Raw genomic sequence first — 16,333 nt, 5'->3', positions numbered from 1 at the left:
ACTTGTAAAACTTACTCTTAATGAGGACTTGTAAAGCTTGATCATCAGGTGGGCCACTGTCCACGTGATAAGGTATCACTGTTGTCAAATACTGTAAATTTTCAATATAATTTTGTCTGGTTAGAAACGTATCTCATAGGTCTAACAAGATTGACAAAATACTAATCAGACTTTGCTCGTAAATCTAAGATGCCTACCTTGGAATCTTGTATGGATCTATGCTGCGGCAAAGGGCTATTACTATTTAGTATTTGGTTTCTCTTCTTCGTCACCCTACCCTACCCTAACCTACCCCCCCCCCCCCCGCAACCTGCTGCTATTACTACTGCCACTCCTATTTCTACACCTACTCCTGATCCTACTCCTACTTCTACTCCTGATACTACTTCTTCACCCGATCCCACACCTACTCGAGATTCTACTCCTGATCCCACACCTTCTCCTGATTCTACTGCTGATCCTACACCAACTCCTGATTCTATTCCTGATCCTACACCTACTCCTGATCCTTCTTCTATTCGTACTTCTACTTCTACTCCCACTCCTACTCCTACTCCTACTCCCGATCCCACTTCTACTCCTACTTACATTCCTGATCCTACTTCATCAAATATTATAATGATGTTAAACTCACCGAGCACAAATCCTCGTCCCCCTTGTCCACCGTGTTCTCCTCGTCTTCCTCGTCCTCCTCCTCGTCCAGCTCGACCGCCTCCATCCACCGCTAACCACCTCCAACGACCACCGCCAACCACCTCGGGTCATACCTGGAATAATAATAAATATTCTTAGTATAGGAAAGAATCAAAAATATTGTGTGAGGATTTATGTAATTACTTAATTGATTAATAATATAATAAATTTTATTCGCGTATTGATAGCTACTGAATATGTGCTTGCGCGAATAATGATATGAACTAATTTGATATAAATATGACAAGTTTGAAATATTTTAGACAAAATATAATTATAATTGCCATCAAGTATTATAAAAGTGTTTTACTCACCGAGCACAAATCCTCGTCCACCTCGTCCACCTTCATCTCCTTGTCTTCATCGTCCTTCCCTCGTCCACCTCCGACCACCTCCAATTACCTCCAACCACCGTCAACCACCACCAACGACCACCACTAACCACCTTGGATTATACCTGGAATAGTAATAAATTATTTTAGCATAAAAAGACATCAAAAATAATGTGTCACGATTAATACAATTACTTAAATAATTAATAATATAATAAATTTTATCAGCGCATTTATAGTTACTGAATTTGTGCTTGCGCAGAAAATGAATTGAAATAATTTGTTGTAAACATGACAAGTTTGAAAAATTTCAAATACAATACAATTACAATTGCCATTAAATATTTTAAAAATCGTGAACTTACCGAGCACAAATCCTCGTCCACCTCGTCCACCTTCATCTCCTCGTCTTCCTCGTCCTCCTCCTCGTCCAGCTCGACCGCCTCCATCCACCGCTAACCACCACCAACGACCACCGCCAACCACCTCGGGTCATACCTGGAATAATAATAAATATTCTTAGTATAGGAAAGAATCAAAAATATTGTGTGAGGATTTATGTAATTACTTAATTGATTAATAATATAATAAATTTTATTCGCGTATTGATAGCTACTGAATATGTGCTTGCGCGAATAATGATATGAACTAATTTGATATAAATATGACAAGTTTGAAATATTTTAGACAAAATATAATTATAATTGCCATCAAGTATTATAAAAGTGTTTTACTCACCGAGCACAAATCCTCGTCCACCTCGTCCACCTTCATCTCCTTGTCTTCATCGTCCTTCCCTCGTCCACCTCCGACCACCTCCAATTACCTCCAACCACCGTCAACCACCACCAACGACCACCACTAACCACCTTGGATTATACCTGGAATAGTAATAAATATTTTTAGCATAAAAAGACATCAAAAATAATGTGTCACGATTAATACAATTACTTAAATAATTAATAATATAATAAATTTTATCAGCGCATTTATAGTTACTGAATTTGTGCTTGCGCAGAAAATGAATTGAAATAACTTGTTGTAAACATGACAAGTTTGAAAAATTTCAAATACAATACAATTACAATTGCCATTAAATATTTTAAAAATCGTGAACTCACCGAGCACAAATCCTCGTCCACATCGTCCACCTTCATCTCCTTGTCTTCCTCGCCCTTCTCCTTGTGCACCTCCGAGCACCACCAACCACCGTCCACCACCTCGGGTCATACCTCGTTTTTCCTGGATGTCAAAATCCACAAGGTGGAAAACCAGGACAGTCAGAACTAGGAAAAATTAGTCCTGAAGGTCAAAAGTCACCAGGTCAAGGACGTGGACAGCCAGAACTTTGGAGCGCATGTCCCTGATGTCTAGTTTCACCAGGTAGTGGACCTAGACCGCAGAAACTACGGGGCGGTTGTCCTAAAAGTCGAGTTTCACCAGGTAGCGGACCTGGAGCATAGAAACCACGCAGCGCTTGTCCTGGAACTCGAGTTGCACGAGAAAGCGAACTCGGGGCGCAGGACCCAGGAGGTAAAGAACACGGTACTCGAAATCTGCGGAGCGCGATTCTCTCACGTCCGCTCTACTGCGCGTTTGGTTCCAAACTGAGGAATTCGGCTAGCTGATTTTAGATCGATGACGTCAAGAGAAAGAAAATTTGGGGTGACGTCACTTTCTGAACATCCGAACATCCAACTTTGGTTTCAAACTTCAATACTATGTATGATGTATGATGTGTGATGCAAGTTGACGCATGATGTATGATGTACGATGATATGATATGATGCATTATGATTTCAGTTCTTACAATTCAGATCAGAAATACGCACTTTATCTTCCATGCCGATTCCATACTCAAGCGGCCAGGCTCTTCGATGGTCAGCCGCTGACTAAACATGCATTCTTCAGTTAACGCGCCAGCTAGTAACGCTGCCGTTCGGAGCATCCATTTTGTATCGATCAAAATTAGCGTATCCGTGATGAATTACAGTTACTTTGAATTTTTTGCCATACGAACACTTCTCGAAAAAGAATTCTACTTCTCTATCCAACGTAGATACTTCACTTGCGACTAGCTAAAACAGCGTTCTGATTCTATGCCCACGAAAGTTCAAGATCCAAAGAGCAAATGAAAAGTTGTTGGAATAATTATGAATATTAATGTTAAAGAATACATGGCCGAACAGGGGGACGAAGAGGACGAAGGTGGTCGGTCGCGGTCAGAGGTGGTTGGTGGTGTTCGGAAGTGGCAGGAGGTGGTAGGGGGTGGTAGGAGGTGACAAGAGTCGGCAGGGGGAGGTAGGAGGTGGACGAAGATGGTAGGCGGTGTTTGAAGATGGTAGGAGGTGACAGGAGGTGTTCGGCGGCGTTGGAGGGGCAGGAAGTGTTTGAAGGTGGTCGGAAGTAATCGGCGGCGGTCGAGGAGGACGACGACAATGACGAGCACGAGGGGTGGTGCTGAGGAGGAGGAGGGCGGAGTCGAAATTGACGAGGACGACGAAGGTGGGCGGAAGTGGAAGGAGGTAGTTGACTGAGGTTGGATGTGCTCGGGAGTTGTGCTAGTTGGCGGTGGACGCGGTGGTCGTCGAAGGCGGTTGGCGGCGGACTCGGGTCTTACGTACACACTTTTTACCGACTCAATCTTAAACTTTCATATGGACACTACTTTGGCTGCCACGAACGTCGGTGCGAGCCCGTTATGTAGAGTCGATAGAGCAGAACGCACCTACGCTTCCAGGCCCATCTGGGCCCACTAGGCCGCCGAAAATTGATCACCAAAATTCATCCAGGGGTACCGTCTTCATATTGTTCAGTCAACGGACGAGCACTGAAGTGAAGCCTTTTGAGCCCTCCAGCGCCATCCACCGCCCAATTTTTAATAACGTATTTCACTCTCTATTTAGCATAGCAGTTCGTGCTCCTGTCTCTACTAGTCTCTAGTCTCCATGGTCACGGTCTTACGTAGAGTTATGTACAGTTACGTACAGGTCTGGCAACTCCGGTGGTGGGGGTATGTACTCTTATTGCAGCACCGATCGTTTCGCCTAGTGACCCCGAGTGTCGCTGCGATAGAGGGATGCAGGCTGTGTGAGAGAGACGGAAATAGGTTCAAACCTAAAACTCTAAAAAAAAAAAGGCGAAACGATCGGTGCTCCAATAAGAGAAAACCCCCACCACTGAAATTTTGACCGAGTTGCCAGACCTGCATGTAAGACCGTGTCCATGGTACTGCAAATTGGCCGCAACTGTAGCGCCTAAGGGCCTGTCGTGGTTAAAACCAGCACTAAACAGGGAACCGGTCGGCCAATGGCAGTGTCCAGGCCCTGTGGCCTGAGGCTGGTAGTACTGCTTTCAACCACGGCACGCCTTTTAGCGATAAAGTCGCGGCCAATTCGCAGTACACTAGTGACGCCGCCGCCGTCTTACATTTCGTTACATTCCATAACTAACTGTGGCAGGTTTCATACTGACATTAGTTACACGCACATACCAAGTAGTGGCAAGCAGTTCAACTCACGGTTCAATCGCTGTGTTCAACTGGTTCAACAATACGAATTTCCGACAGGTGGCACTTAGAGTGGGTTTCTTTTGTATTATTTATTAAGTTTTCACAACCATGATGGCGACTATTTTCACTGGCGTACAGTTTACCTGTTGACAACCGCCATCACTTTGGCGTGAAATGTTATGTGTTTAAATAATTTTCATCGTGTGGGGTTTTGCAAATGAAAACAATAATATTATTCGGTTAACCATTGATTCTAAAAACTGAACTTTTAATAGAAAATTAGAAGTGTAAAGCGATGTAGCCCTTAATACACCTTCGTAATTTTAATTAAAAAAATCACTTCTACTCTTGAAGATGCACATTTGTTATTGAACAAATCTCATCAACTTAAATGCCGCTTGTGGTTAAACTTAAAACTTTAAAGGTTTCGGGTGTTGTGAACGTGGGGTAATGTAATGGGACGAATGATCACGACGTGGGGTCACCTAGAGGGTTTACTTCTTATTATTGCTGGTAAAATACTCCCATAGCGGAGAATGGCAGTGCGAGTGACCCTGGAATGCGGCCACACGTCGGTATTACGTTCAAGAACTACCCCCGAGGGTTATACCCACGATTGGGAAGTATTCTTAAGAGGAGTCGACAACGCTGACGTTCATCACTACATCGAGAAAGTAGTGTTTATTCTCCACAGCACCTTTCCTAAGCCAAAACGAATCATCAAAGAGCCACCATACGCAGTGCGCGAATCAGGATACGCTGGTTTTGTTATTCCGATTCAGGTCTATTTCAAAAACAAGGATGAACCAAAGAAAATCGAAATATCATATGACCTCAACTTACAACCGAGTGGTCCAGCTATCAATAAGGTCATTCGTCACGATGAGCTCATCTCCAACCCATCCAATGATTTTCGGAGAAAGCTACTGAAAGGAGGAGCTGTAAGTATTGCCATTACCAATGTAGAAATTGTCCCCCACATTGCATTATTCATTTAAGCTGTACAGCTGGCATTGTGTGATATTAATTATCATTTACCAAAAACAGCGTTGAATATAACCAGAATATTAACTTTTTTACAGACCATTGTATCAGGCTTGGAAGGTACATTGGATAAAGGAGAACCTCAAGCGACTGTTCCAATGATTGGAAAGCCAAAGCTGAGTGGATCCGATGGGAAAAAACATCGTCCCCCAGAGCCGAAAATCTCGAATTCCTTCCAGGATTTATTCGGAGAGCCAATCAAAACGGCAAAAGTTTCTCCAGACAATAAAAAAAATTTGCTAATGGATAAAGGAATAAACAACAAACCAACGGTTTATACAGAGAAAATTGAAAAAGCAGAAAAAACTTCAAAAGTAAAACATAGTCCTTATAAAGAAGGAAAAAAAGACAAGAGTACAGAAGAGAAGAAAGGCGATAAAAAAGATAAAGACCATTCTAGAGAAAGAGAACGGAGTAAGGAAAAGTCTAAGAGACCACAGAGTCCTGCAATAAAAAGTAGTCACTCTAGTCCTGGTAATAAAAGAGTTTCTTCTCCACTTCCACCCAAGAAACCTCCAAGTCCTCCATTACCTCCACCACCAAAGCGACCTCTTTCTCCAAAATCAAAGGATAGAGAAGGAAAAAAACTTTCGCATGAGAGGGAAAAGGACAAAGAGAAAGATAAGGAAAAGGATAAGTCATCTAAGGTTTCTTTGGATGGAAATGGTAAAAGTGAAAAAAAGAAGGAACAGAAGAAGCATAAAGAAGACAGGGATAAAGAAAAAAAGGACAAGCACAAGGAGAGAGATAGAGACAAGTCCAAAGAGAATACAAAGTATACTGATAAAATAGAGAAATCCGAAATGAAACAGGAGAAAACAGAGAGAATAGACAAGGTTGAAAAGCAGGTGGAAAAGCAGGAGAAAGTGGAAAAGGAGAAAAGCCAAGAGACCAAGATATCGAAAGATGTTAGGAAGTCTCCAAAGCCTTGTAAAGAAGTTGAAAAGCCAAAGGAAGATAGGGCGATAAAAGTCGAGAAGCCAGAAAAAGTGGAGAAGGCAGAAAAAAGTAAGGATGGAAAAGCTGATAAAGAAAAACAGAAACATAAGCATAAGAAACGAGACAAAAAGGACAGAGGAGATGGAAGCAAGGAAAGAGAGAAAAAAGATAAGAAGGACAGATCTAAAAGTGGCGGAGGGGAAAAACACAATAACATCAGTATTCCACCACCCCTTAATCCCTTGTCTACCCTCATAGCTGAAATGACGGAAAGGGATAGCAGCGACTCGACACCTTCACCTGATGACGATGCTCATTCTGACACAAAACAAGTTGTTATGAAGAAAGATTCTCCGCCAACGCCCCCGCCACCAACTGAGCAACCTAGACTTGCGTCTCCACCTCCACCGGCAGCAAAGAAAGAGAAGACTGAAAAAACGAAAAAAGAAAAGTCAAGAGGAAGTAGGGGTGAAGAAAGAGAAAGTAGAAAACGGAAGAAAAGAAGTAACAGCAAAGGGGATGACGAGCCAGCTGAGAAGGAGCCAAAGAAAGAAAAGGAAAAAGCACGCTCTCCCTCATTGCCACTTGAGCCTGTTTCTTCCAGTCAATCTCCTGTGGTCATGGACACGGAATCAATGCAATTGTCAAAAGCTAAAGGTGAGGACGGTGAAGAAGAGAATGCTAAGGATGAAGAGGGCGAAATGGAACAAGTTGCTCCTGATTCTACAAATAATATATTGGCAGAAGTAGATGCTGTTGACCCCCCTGTTTTCTCGGAAGCTTATCTGTCACAGCTAAAGGATCTGCAGCAAAAAATAATGACGCTACAGGACAACCAAGAACTACAAAGGGTGGTTCAGGTAATTGCAGAGACGGGACAATACGAAATCACCAAGAAGACTTTCGACTTTGACCTCTGTGCTCTCGATCGGAGAACCGTGCAACGATTGCAAAAATTTTTTTCCACATCCTGACCGTCTATTTCCTAATTGATTTACATCTTCACTTCAATTACATACTATTCAACACTTTGTACACAAGGTCATATGTTCAGCAACAAGTAAATGACCCTGTAGATTGCACTTTGTGATTTTGTCTCACCCAAGCAGAACATTATTTTGTTGAGTAATAATAGTAATTTTATCAGTATAACATAATTGTCGTTCGATTTACCTGCATTTATTTCCTGAATATGCAAAACTGAAGTTTGATTAAACAGTAAGCTGCTTTGGTGTTGGAAAATGAAAACCTGAGTATGTCTATTGAAAAAGTACGTAAGATTCGACTTGTAATATAGATAGATTGATCTCCAGCAAGAGCCATCTGGTAAAATGTAGCCCTGCTTTTTAAATTCGAGATCATCACATATTTATTGTTAATTTTTATTAATTACTTTACACCACACTAGTTCTGCAAAGCAAATGATTTAATAATTTATTTATGTTACTAATATGTAATATTAACAGTCAAATCCTGACAGTGTGAACAGCAAGAGGTCAGATAATCTTAATTAGACTGGATCTTCTTATAACAAAAGTAGAACTTTGTTGCTAATGTAGTATCACCTACGTTCAGGATAGCTTGGTGTGAAGCAGCAATTTGTTAACGCATTGCTAATTGATCTGTCTTTTTCCGAATACCCGTAATCTCTAATGATAATTATATTTACTTTCTTTCTAATAACTGCGGGACATGTTGAACAAAAGCTGCATCATAACAATTATGATTGCTTATTAGTTAACAGTGAAATTAGTATAATACCACAGTCATTATTGAATCGTGATCACATTTGTATAATAATAATAATTACCATACACAGTCATAATGTTGCGTGCAATTGACACACCAAATAGTCTAATTTTTTGATAATATTAATAATATAAGCAACAAAGAGTGTACAATACTATAACTTAGACATAACTCTTAGTCATATACACCTACCATAAATGTGTTTTTAATTTGAACAAAATTATTACATTATACTACGCGCATTACATGTAGATAGCTGAACTTTGGTTTTAAAAATAATAATAGTCATTTTAGGTAACACAGAAGAGAAAAAAGAATGCTCGAAGAAAAACTTTTGGTGTCACTACGACTACACATAATGAATTACTATATCAAGACAATTCTTGCTCTCTACAACTCAATATAGTAAACATATTCCTTTTCTTCAATCACATCTAAGCTATTATTTTATTTTTGAGTTTGAATACCTTTTTTGAATGTCTACTATATTAATTTCATTTTATTCCCATGTTCTACTAGACATATAATTTGAATGAAAAGAAATCTTGAAATATCTTCAACACGTGTTTGAGTATCAAATTTTATTATTGGTATCGCGTTTAATATAAATTTATAATTTGAGGCAGTTGGCTAAATAACATGACAGCATGTTGCTTCGTACCAAAAGATTTATCCAGAATTATCTGTAACATCAAACGATAAAAAAAAGATGTATCAACGTTTGTTCTTGCTAGTATTTTTTATTTCTACTTTGGTTTTTTATTTGTACTACGTACTGTATTCCAATTGACCTCGTGCTAAAAAAAAATTAAAGGGACTCAAAGATATGGTATTATTGATTGGTCAGTTTTATTTTTATCTCTTAATTTTTTCTTTTTGTTTACCATATGAGTGTATGTTATCAATAATTGCTACTAGTATTCATGAAATACCTGGTATATAAATCCTAAATAATATTTTACCAGATTATTGTAATGCGCAAACTCTATATAAATGTAATATCAGCATGTGTTTGATTAGTGAAAAACATTTTGAAACCAACTTAAGCATAGGTCATATAATTGGTCAGAGGTCAATCAATTTTAAGTTGCATACTTGACTGCATAATTTCAATTACGTATACAAAAAATAATACGAAATCATAATGATGATGAGAAAATAAACCAGTATCAAAAATGGATAGAAATTTTTTTAAATATGCAGAGATATGTACTCTAAGTATAATCGATTGTGCCTCTGAAAAATACCTCCGAATGAATCAATTATGTTTTCAAATCATTATCTATAAGGCGTGTCTATATAATAGCCATTGGCAACTATAAGCATGTATATACATGATAAATATAATAATAAACCTAGAAAGTAATTATCAAGAAGAACACGAGCCGTTTCATTTCATCCTAAAATTAAAACAATCTCAGCCATTATATTGGCAAGTATGTACGTATGAACAAGTTTTTATGTGATTTTTATAGAAAATCTAAAGAATTTGTTATATTGTTTTGGTGAAGTAATGAAAAAATCTCTGATAATTGACGGTGTTAGTTCAAACAAAAAGCAATCACAAGGGCATTCGTTTTTTGAATTCTAGTGGTTCAATAACTGAAGTTATGTATTTCCATCATGTAGGTAAATAATTATACAGTCGCATCTTCGTTACCAAACTTGATTTCAAATAATCCTAGCATATAGTTTCTAAATGAAACGATATATTATTATTCACTCAGCAGCAAATGACTAAAAAAAAATTCTCATATTAAAGTTCCATAGGAAAGCAAGTGTTTCAAGAAAGCTACACAAGAAAGACCTGTGTACTTGATTTGCAGATTGTAATTGTGGATTAAATAAATTTCATAGTTCCGTTTCAGCTTTTAGTATACCATACAAATATGATTACAATGCGGTATACATATACTCTGCGCGAGACTAGCTTCAGTTTCCTGATTTCCTGATGTGCAGGCGTATCTGAACATGAACCAAATTAACATTATATTATCAACTAGTTTACCTACCAGGTTGGAATTTCGAACAGTCAATCGCGAAAAAATTGTAAAATTTCTTTTTTTTCACTGTTCGTCGTTGTTGGCGCTTGTCATGTTTACATAGGACGATCACGTGCGATTGGAAAACATTTATCACGCACTGGTAATATATTTATTTAATTGTCAATTTTTTTGTGATTTTTCGAAATTCGAAATGAATGAGTCGTTTCAACTAGACGTCTGGAAAGGGGATTGGGGCCTTCCTTCTGTCGATCTTAAGTGCTTAAATATTTTGGTATGTTCTTCAATCTTAGTAAGGTTATGATCATCAAACTTGCATTATTCCGCATCATTATTTTAACAGAAAAGTTTCTTATCACATCGCAGTTTTCAAGATTTGATTATTAATCCCATCTTCAAATTGACCTGCTGAATAATCAACCAGAATATCTTATACACAGTTAAAATATCGTACCCTACCATCAATGTTTTCACAACAGCGAGAACTTCAGGTGTTTAAATTCAACTTGATCTAGATGTTTCCACTTTGTACCTTGTATTGTCATCTATTGATAGAAATTTTTATTCCTCTTACTGGTTATATACTTGTGCAATTAACTGGTTCTCAGGCAAACTTTTTTTTTTCTTCAAAGACTTAAGAAGATTGATAATCATCTTTGTATTGAAACTTTACGTCAAAATTCTCACAGGTATTTTTTCCTCACATGTCCAATAATTATTTTGTAGGTCTATGCCAAATTTAGTGGAGTACCGCTCAAGATAAATCCTACTAATAATCCATTTCGGACACCAAACGGTGCGCTACCTGTTCTCCGATGTGGTAGCGAGACTTTAGACTCAGTGAAAGATATAACTGCATTTTTTCGAAAAAAGAATTACACAGCTGATTTTAGTCTTACTCCTAAACAATGCGCTGAGGTCGTCGCATATGATACTATGCTTAAGGAGAAAATTTACCCGGCACTGCAATATGTTTGGTTAGTATAAAATAATAATCATTACCTACTAACTGTGCAAATAACAATCATGTCAAATCATCTCGTAGATCTGAATGAGTAAGTGGGAAATGTTAATTCATAGGCTTCAGAAACACGCTTGCATGCATATGATTATCAATGCCCTAAACTTTAATTTTAGGTTTCAAATGTTACAGGTGGGTTGATGTAAAGAATTACAATGAATTCATACAGCCATGGTACGCCAAAGCACTACCTTTTCCTTTGAATTTCTTTTACCCTGGTAAATTTGAAAGACAAGCTAGGAACATGATGGAATCGCTGTACCCAACTGAAGGCGAAATCAGTGCCATAGAAAATGCGGTAAATAGAAATATTTTACAAATGCTAGTATTTATTTATTTGCACATCTTCAGTAATTATCAACTAAAATTGCAGGTGTATTCTGAAGCACAGAAGTGCTTGACACTGTTATCGACTCGGCTGGGAGAAAGAGAGTATTTCTTTGGCCCTCACCCTACGTCTCTGGATGCAATAATCTATTCATATCTTGCACCTTTGTTAAAAGCTCCACTGCCAAACCCTGCATTGCAAAATCACCTCAAAGCCTGCACAAATTTAGTCAAGTTTGTAACTCGTATATCTCAGAAATACTTTCCGGACATATGTCAAGAATATGAGAGGAAAAAAGCTGAAGAAAGTGTTAGAAAAATGCGAAGAGATTCAGAGAACGAATTTCCCCACAAGAAGAGAAACCAATTCCTTGCTGGCGTTTTTGCTACTGTAGCCATGGTCGGTTATGCTTTATCCACCGGCATTGTTGAGGTATGTAAGTAAGGATAAGTTGCATTAAAGCACTCTTAAATACAGCTCCAAGATATACACATAAATTATCAATAGATACTAGTCCAAGATTTATACAAACACAAAATTACGTGAATGATATTATTAAATGAGGCTTTAGACTAGTCTGTTACACCCATTCTTAATACTATGAGATCTCGATCTCACTGATCTTCAGTTCATAATTGCTAAGATAATGGTTTTTTTAACATTGTCACAAATCCTTTATCTCACATAGTTAACCAATTCTAATTTCATCATTATAACTTGTGTGAATTCCAATTAAAAACTTACAACAAGAATTGTTCATCTTAGCTAATTGCATGGATGTGTCTGAAAAGGATGATCTAATCTGTGTTTAAGTATGTTACAAAATTGTAAAAGCTATTGACTGATTCCGTATCAAAATTATCTCCCACACATCACAACAGAATTTCTGGAACAACAAATCGTTAAGGATCAGTAGGGCTCGAAAAAAGGATTTGTGAGCATAGATCTAAATTGATATAGGTCAATTCATAATCAGTGTCATAATGTTAAAACCCCGGAGGTCCCTTACAGATTCCGAATAGAATGAAATTATGGGTGAGTTCGGTAGGTACAACGAAAAATTCTCATCCAAATATGAAAATGTTATGGTCACTTGACAGATTCGTATCAAACAAAGAAACCTGGTGTTTTGGTATGTAATTTAGACATGCCCTATTAACGAACTGAACATTTTCATACAAGTCTTTTCAAATTAACACCACACTTACTCCAATATTATGCGAAATAATCACTTGCGAAAAACATTATGTATCTGTTGAAGGTAACAAGAAATGATGACCGGATGTTGGAAGGGCCACCGGACTACATGCTTGAAGATCACACTAGAGATGAGTAGTATTTCGATATCAAATTGAATTTTAATCTCCAGAAGTGAAAACAATAAAAATTGTAAGATGTTAATAAATGGCCTTTATTTTGGAATAATGTTTACCCGCAAACTAGTACGTAGTCGTTCAATACTGTAAATCACAACTTTTTAAATCACTAGCTGTTTCTTTCAACTGAGATTATTCGAGTGATTTAGTTTAGACTTATAATCAATATTTGCAGTTATACGGTGAAGTTACTCAGATAAATTTTCATAAAAAAAACAGTTACTATCACGGTGCAACGTATTATAAACGGACCAATGATTATGAAAGAAAATAAAAAAGAATGGCTTACATATCACTGACTAATGCAAATTCGGAACAGATACAGACATTATCCAGTGTTAACTATTGTATACTTGAAGCTTGAGACACGTTTTATGCAACATAAGTGTAACAGCAGTGAAAAGTAATGTAAATAAATATTTAGTTACAGTATTGTTGAAGCTTTATTAGTTAGTTATTCCTACTTCGATATCTTCTTGTTATACTATTAGTAGCGCTTTGAATTTCCTCTGTGAACGTTTGGAAATTGTGAATTGTCGTACCACCTAAAATTATTTTTGTTCCTGGATTTTGTTTATTCAAATTATTCACAGCGAGACTTTCTTCATAAGTCGCACCGCCCACTATGAAAACAATAATTTCTTGAGGTCTGAAAATTTAGATGAAATCAAATACATGAGTACTGATTCGTGTAGTACCTACATTATATGGGAATTATTCATATTGCTTTGGAATATTATAATGAACATACCATTACTACGGTTTGCCGTAATCAAAGAAGTATTCCAATAATATTCGTTCTAAATACCTTTTTGACATGACCATATTTCCTAAATAGGGGAAAGTTTGAGTGCTCAACCTTCCTTTCAACAGATCATCCAATGTTTCGACTAGCAATGGTTTATGTTGCGTATATATGTTATCTACGCCACTCAGACCCATAAATAACTTCTTCGTTATTTTAGAAACCCCTTCATGATTAAACAGATTACTTTGCCTAGCATGAACTCCGCTGTACTCTAATATACTGTAGACAAGCTAAAAGAACAAAAGTCAAATAATTAAATTTTCTTTTCACATCACGAGCCAGTTACTATACAAACCTTTGTGTATGTTGCTGGAACACCTTTTTTCTTCAACATGTCTAACAACCCAGTGATGTCATTGTTACTATGCTTCTCATAATGAAGTGCATACAACATAACTAAACGTGTAGCATCGACGTCTCGCACTCTAGAATCATTGATCAGTTTCTTGATTTTCTGTAGCTGAAAAATGATGTACATACCGTGGAATCAAGTACAGTGTACAGCAGTATCCTTCATTCTTTGAAAACATAACTGAAGCAGACACTCGCAGCTGGTTCAAAAATATTTGAATAAATTTACAATTAGTTTATCATAACATATACCTGTGTAGAGTGTTCGCTCTGACAGCTGAGTTCCTGTTCCAATTCAGACACTTCGAGTAGATTATGCTTTCCAACAAGAGATGAAAGTTCACCAACAACAGTAACATGCTTTGACACTGTACCCGATATCTTTTTGAATTGCGGATACATTTCCACAAAATTTTTAATATCAGCTATACTTTCCAACTTTTGGTTCTTCTTTGATTTTTTTTGAAAATCATCCATTAGTGTTTTTATCATTTGTCCAATTTCACCAAAGTTTAAGTACAAGTTCTGGATTAAAAGAATATCAGGGTGATGAAATACTTTCACTATAAAGCAACTTTCTTTAAAATGAAGGAATGTATTTACATACTTGGGCATAAAATTCATCATGTTCCGCACTGAGAACAACCTCTGCCAGTTCCTTCGAAATTCCATTAACATGAGATAAGTCTACTCTGTTATTATTAATGGTCAAAAGTTCATGAACCATGGCCTGGTATGTCCATTGATTAAGTAATGGCGTAACAGGGTCATCACGCCTATCGACAATTAGTAACAGGGGATTAAGTTCTTGTCTAAAGTCAAATAGGTTTGATTCCTTGCTGAATGTTTCCCTGATTTTTTCAGCAAGTATTTTAGACATATCGGAACCACCCTGGTATCTAATGAACGGGCATTTTCTGAGAGATAGTAGAATTGAAATTATTCCTTGCGCTGTACGCTGCAAATGTGTTGGTATCCACCTTAGATCTGTAAAAATAATACTGCATTATAGTAGTAAGAAAATGTTTGAAAACCGTATTTTGTGATATTATTGTTAGAAATTAGCACTCTCCACTCACATACTATTTCAACATACCAAATCATAATCACACAAAAGAAATAATTGTGACATTGTATACCTTGTACGCAAACATTTATTCCAAGGGAGAATAGATGGGGATTCAATGCCAGGTAATCGGCATAGAATTCGTGAACTTCTCTCACTACTTCTTGTTCATCACTTTCGGCCAATGTTTTTATGTCAGCCTTTGCAATTATGTTACTGAAATCTTAATTAATGACCTTATGAAAGATACCATGTGTTCAAGTGTCTTTATGAACTTCATAACAAGTAATCGATGATAATTTAATGAAACAAAGTATGAATTATAAAAAGAACAGTGTCGTTTGTAATTTCATGATTCAATTTAACGTACAGTAAAGAGAATACTCACATATGTAATAAACCCCATATTTTGGGCACCTCAGCTCTCTACAGAGTAGGGAGATATTCTCTGCAGTTGGCCTCAAGAATACGATGCATTTCAAGTGACGAAGACCCTCAGGCTGCGCTCCACTGTCTATGCGTTCAAATAAGTAAACTTCTTTTTGCAAAATTTCCGACTTGCTGTAAACATTACTAACAATGCTTGTCTGAAAATGAAGAAAGTAAAAAAATTACATGTGTCTGATCTTTACGATCAAAGTACGATTTCAACGTTCACTCCTGTTTAGGCGGAACAACATTTAATTGTTGCCGCAACAGAAGAACCGACGTACTACTTTGACAGCCAGACCTAACCTAATCTGGAGATCGAAAATTAACTACCGTTTGCTTATCCATTAGGAGCACTTTCATACCAGGACCGCTTTCTTCGGTCATTTTGGTGATGTAAAGCTTTAAAGCCGAAAACACGTTCATTTTCGATGGATTTTTATCAATTATTCTACATTAAGGTTAAGGTGCACATAATCCACGACTTCGTGACACACAATCACTTGGTACGAATAAGAGGTAGTCCGGCGTCCAACTGCCCTGCTCCCTGTGTTGAGCTCTGTGATTATTATGCCTTAGTACGACGGAAATCCGCCAGGTACCTCATGCGTCGGTGAGGATGAGGTAAACAATAATGTCGGCGATCTAGCAGACAGTATTCACGAAAGTTTGACGTTTGCATG

At 37.5% G+C, this 16,333-nt stretch overlaps 4 protein-coding genes across 9 annotated transcripts in view; 2 read left to right on the top strand and 2 right to left on the bottom strand.

Annotated features, from left to right (window-relative positions):
* Window positions 1-16,333, bottom strand: part of LOC124184988 (fasciculation and elongation protein zeta-2-like) — a 296,636-nt gene that overhangs the window by 787 nt on the left and 279,516 nt on the right. For 2 of the 5 annotated variants that reach the window (XM_046575285.1, XM_046575283.1), the window contains exons 1-5: window positions 2,147-2,622; window positions 1,764-1,906; window positions 1,489-1,523; window positions 635-732; window positions 16-91 (exon numbers count right to left, since the gene is read on the bottom strand). The exons of 1 other annotated variant lie outside the window; for it this stretch is intronic. In XM_046575285.1, the coding sequence (XP_046431241.1) occupies window positions 16-91; window positions 635-718 (160 nt within the window). In that variant the 5' untranslated portion in view covers window positions 719-732; window positions 1,489-1,523; window positions 1,764-1,906; window positions 2,147-2,622. Of the gene's footprint in view, window positions 1-15; window positions 92-634; window positions 733-1,488; window positions 1,524-1,763; window positions 1,907-2,146; window positions 2,623-16,333 lie in introns of those variants that run through there. 2 more of the 5 variants (XM_046575284.1, XR_006871288.1) reach the window with 2 other exon arrangements.
* Window positions 4,422-9,647, top strand: LOC124184917 (protein AF-9). The gene is made up of 2 exons (XM_046575131.1): window positions 4,422-5,477; window positions 5,619-9,647. Exons 1-2 carry the CDS (start codon window positions 5,073-5,075, stop codon window positions 7,491-7,493), a joined length of 2,280 nt encoding a protein of 759 aa, XP_046431087.1. The 5' UTR covers window positions 4,422-5,072; the 3' UTR covers window positions 7,494-9,647.
* Window positions 10,170-13,286, top strand: LOC124184949 (metaxin-1). 2 transcript variants are annotated; one of them, XM_046575216.1, is made up of 5 exons: window positions 10,170-10,545; window positions 10,998-11,248; window positions 11,425-11,590; window positions 11,666-12,052; window positions 12,882-13,286. In XM_046575216.1, the coding sequence occupies exons 1-5, from the start codon at window positions 10,465-10,467 to the stop codon at window positions 12,954-12,956; spliced, it is 960 nt and encodes a 319-aa protein (XP_046431172.1). In that variant the 5' UTR covers window positions 10,170-10,464; the 3' UTR covers window positions 12,957-13,286. The 2 variants fall into 2 exon arrangements, with proteins under 2 accessions (XP_046431172.1, XP_046431173.1); XM_046575217.1 differs by lacking the exon at window positions 10,170-10,545 and adding an exon at window positions 10,566-10,762.
* On the bottom strand, window positions 11,602-16,166 carry LOC124184923 (vacuolar protein sorting-associated protein 45). Its single transcript, XM_046575141.1, has 8 exons — window positions 15,984-16,166; window positions 15,610-15,808; window positions 15,295-15,444; window positions 14,763-15,142; window positions 14,408-14,680; window positions 14,100-14,264; window positions 13,805-14,034; window positions 11,602-13,645 (listed from the first exon to the last, which is right to left on the bottom strand). The coding sequence occupies exons 1-8, from the start codon at window positions 16,074-16,076 to the stop codon at window positions 13,447-13,449; spliced, it is 1,689 nt and encodes a 562-aa protein (XP_046431097.1). The 5' UTR covers window positions 16,077-16,166; the 3' UTR covers window positions 11,602-13,446.

Source organism: Neodiprion fabricii, chromosome 6 (assembly GCF_021155785.1).
Source record: "Neodiprion fabricii isolate iyNeoFabr1 chromosome 6, iyNeoFabr1.1, whole genome shotgun sequence".
NCBI lineage: Eukaryota > Metazoa > Arthropoda > Insecta > Hymenoptera > Diprionidae > Neodiprion > Neodiprion fabricii.
The sequence above is the reverse complement of the archived record's forward strand: the minus strand, read 5'-3'. Positions and strand labels throughout refer to the sequence as shown.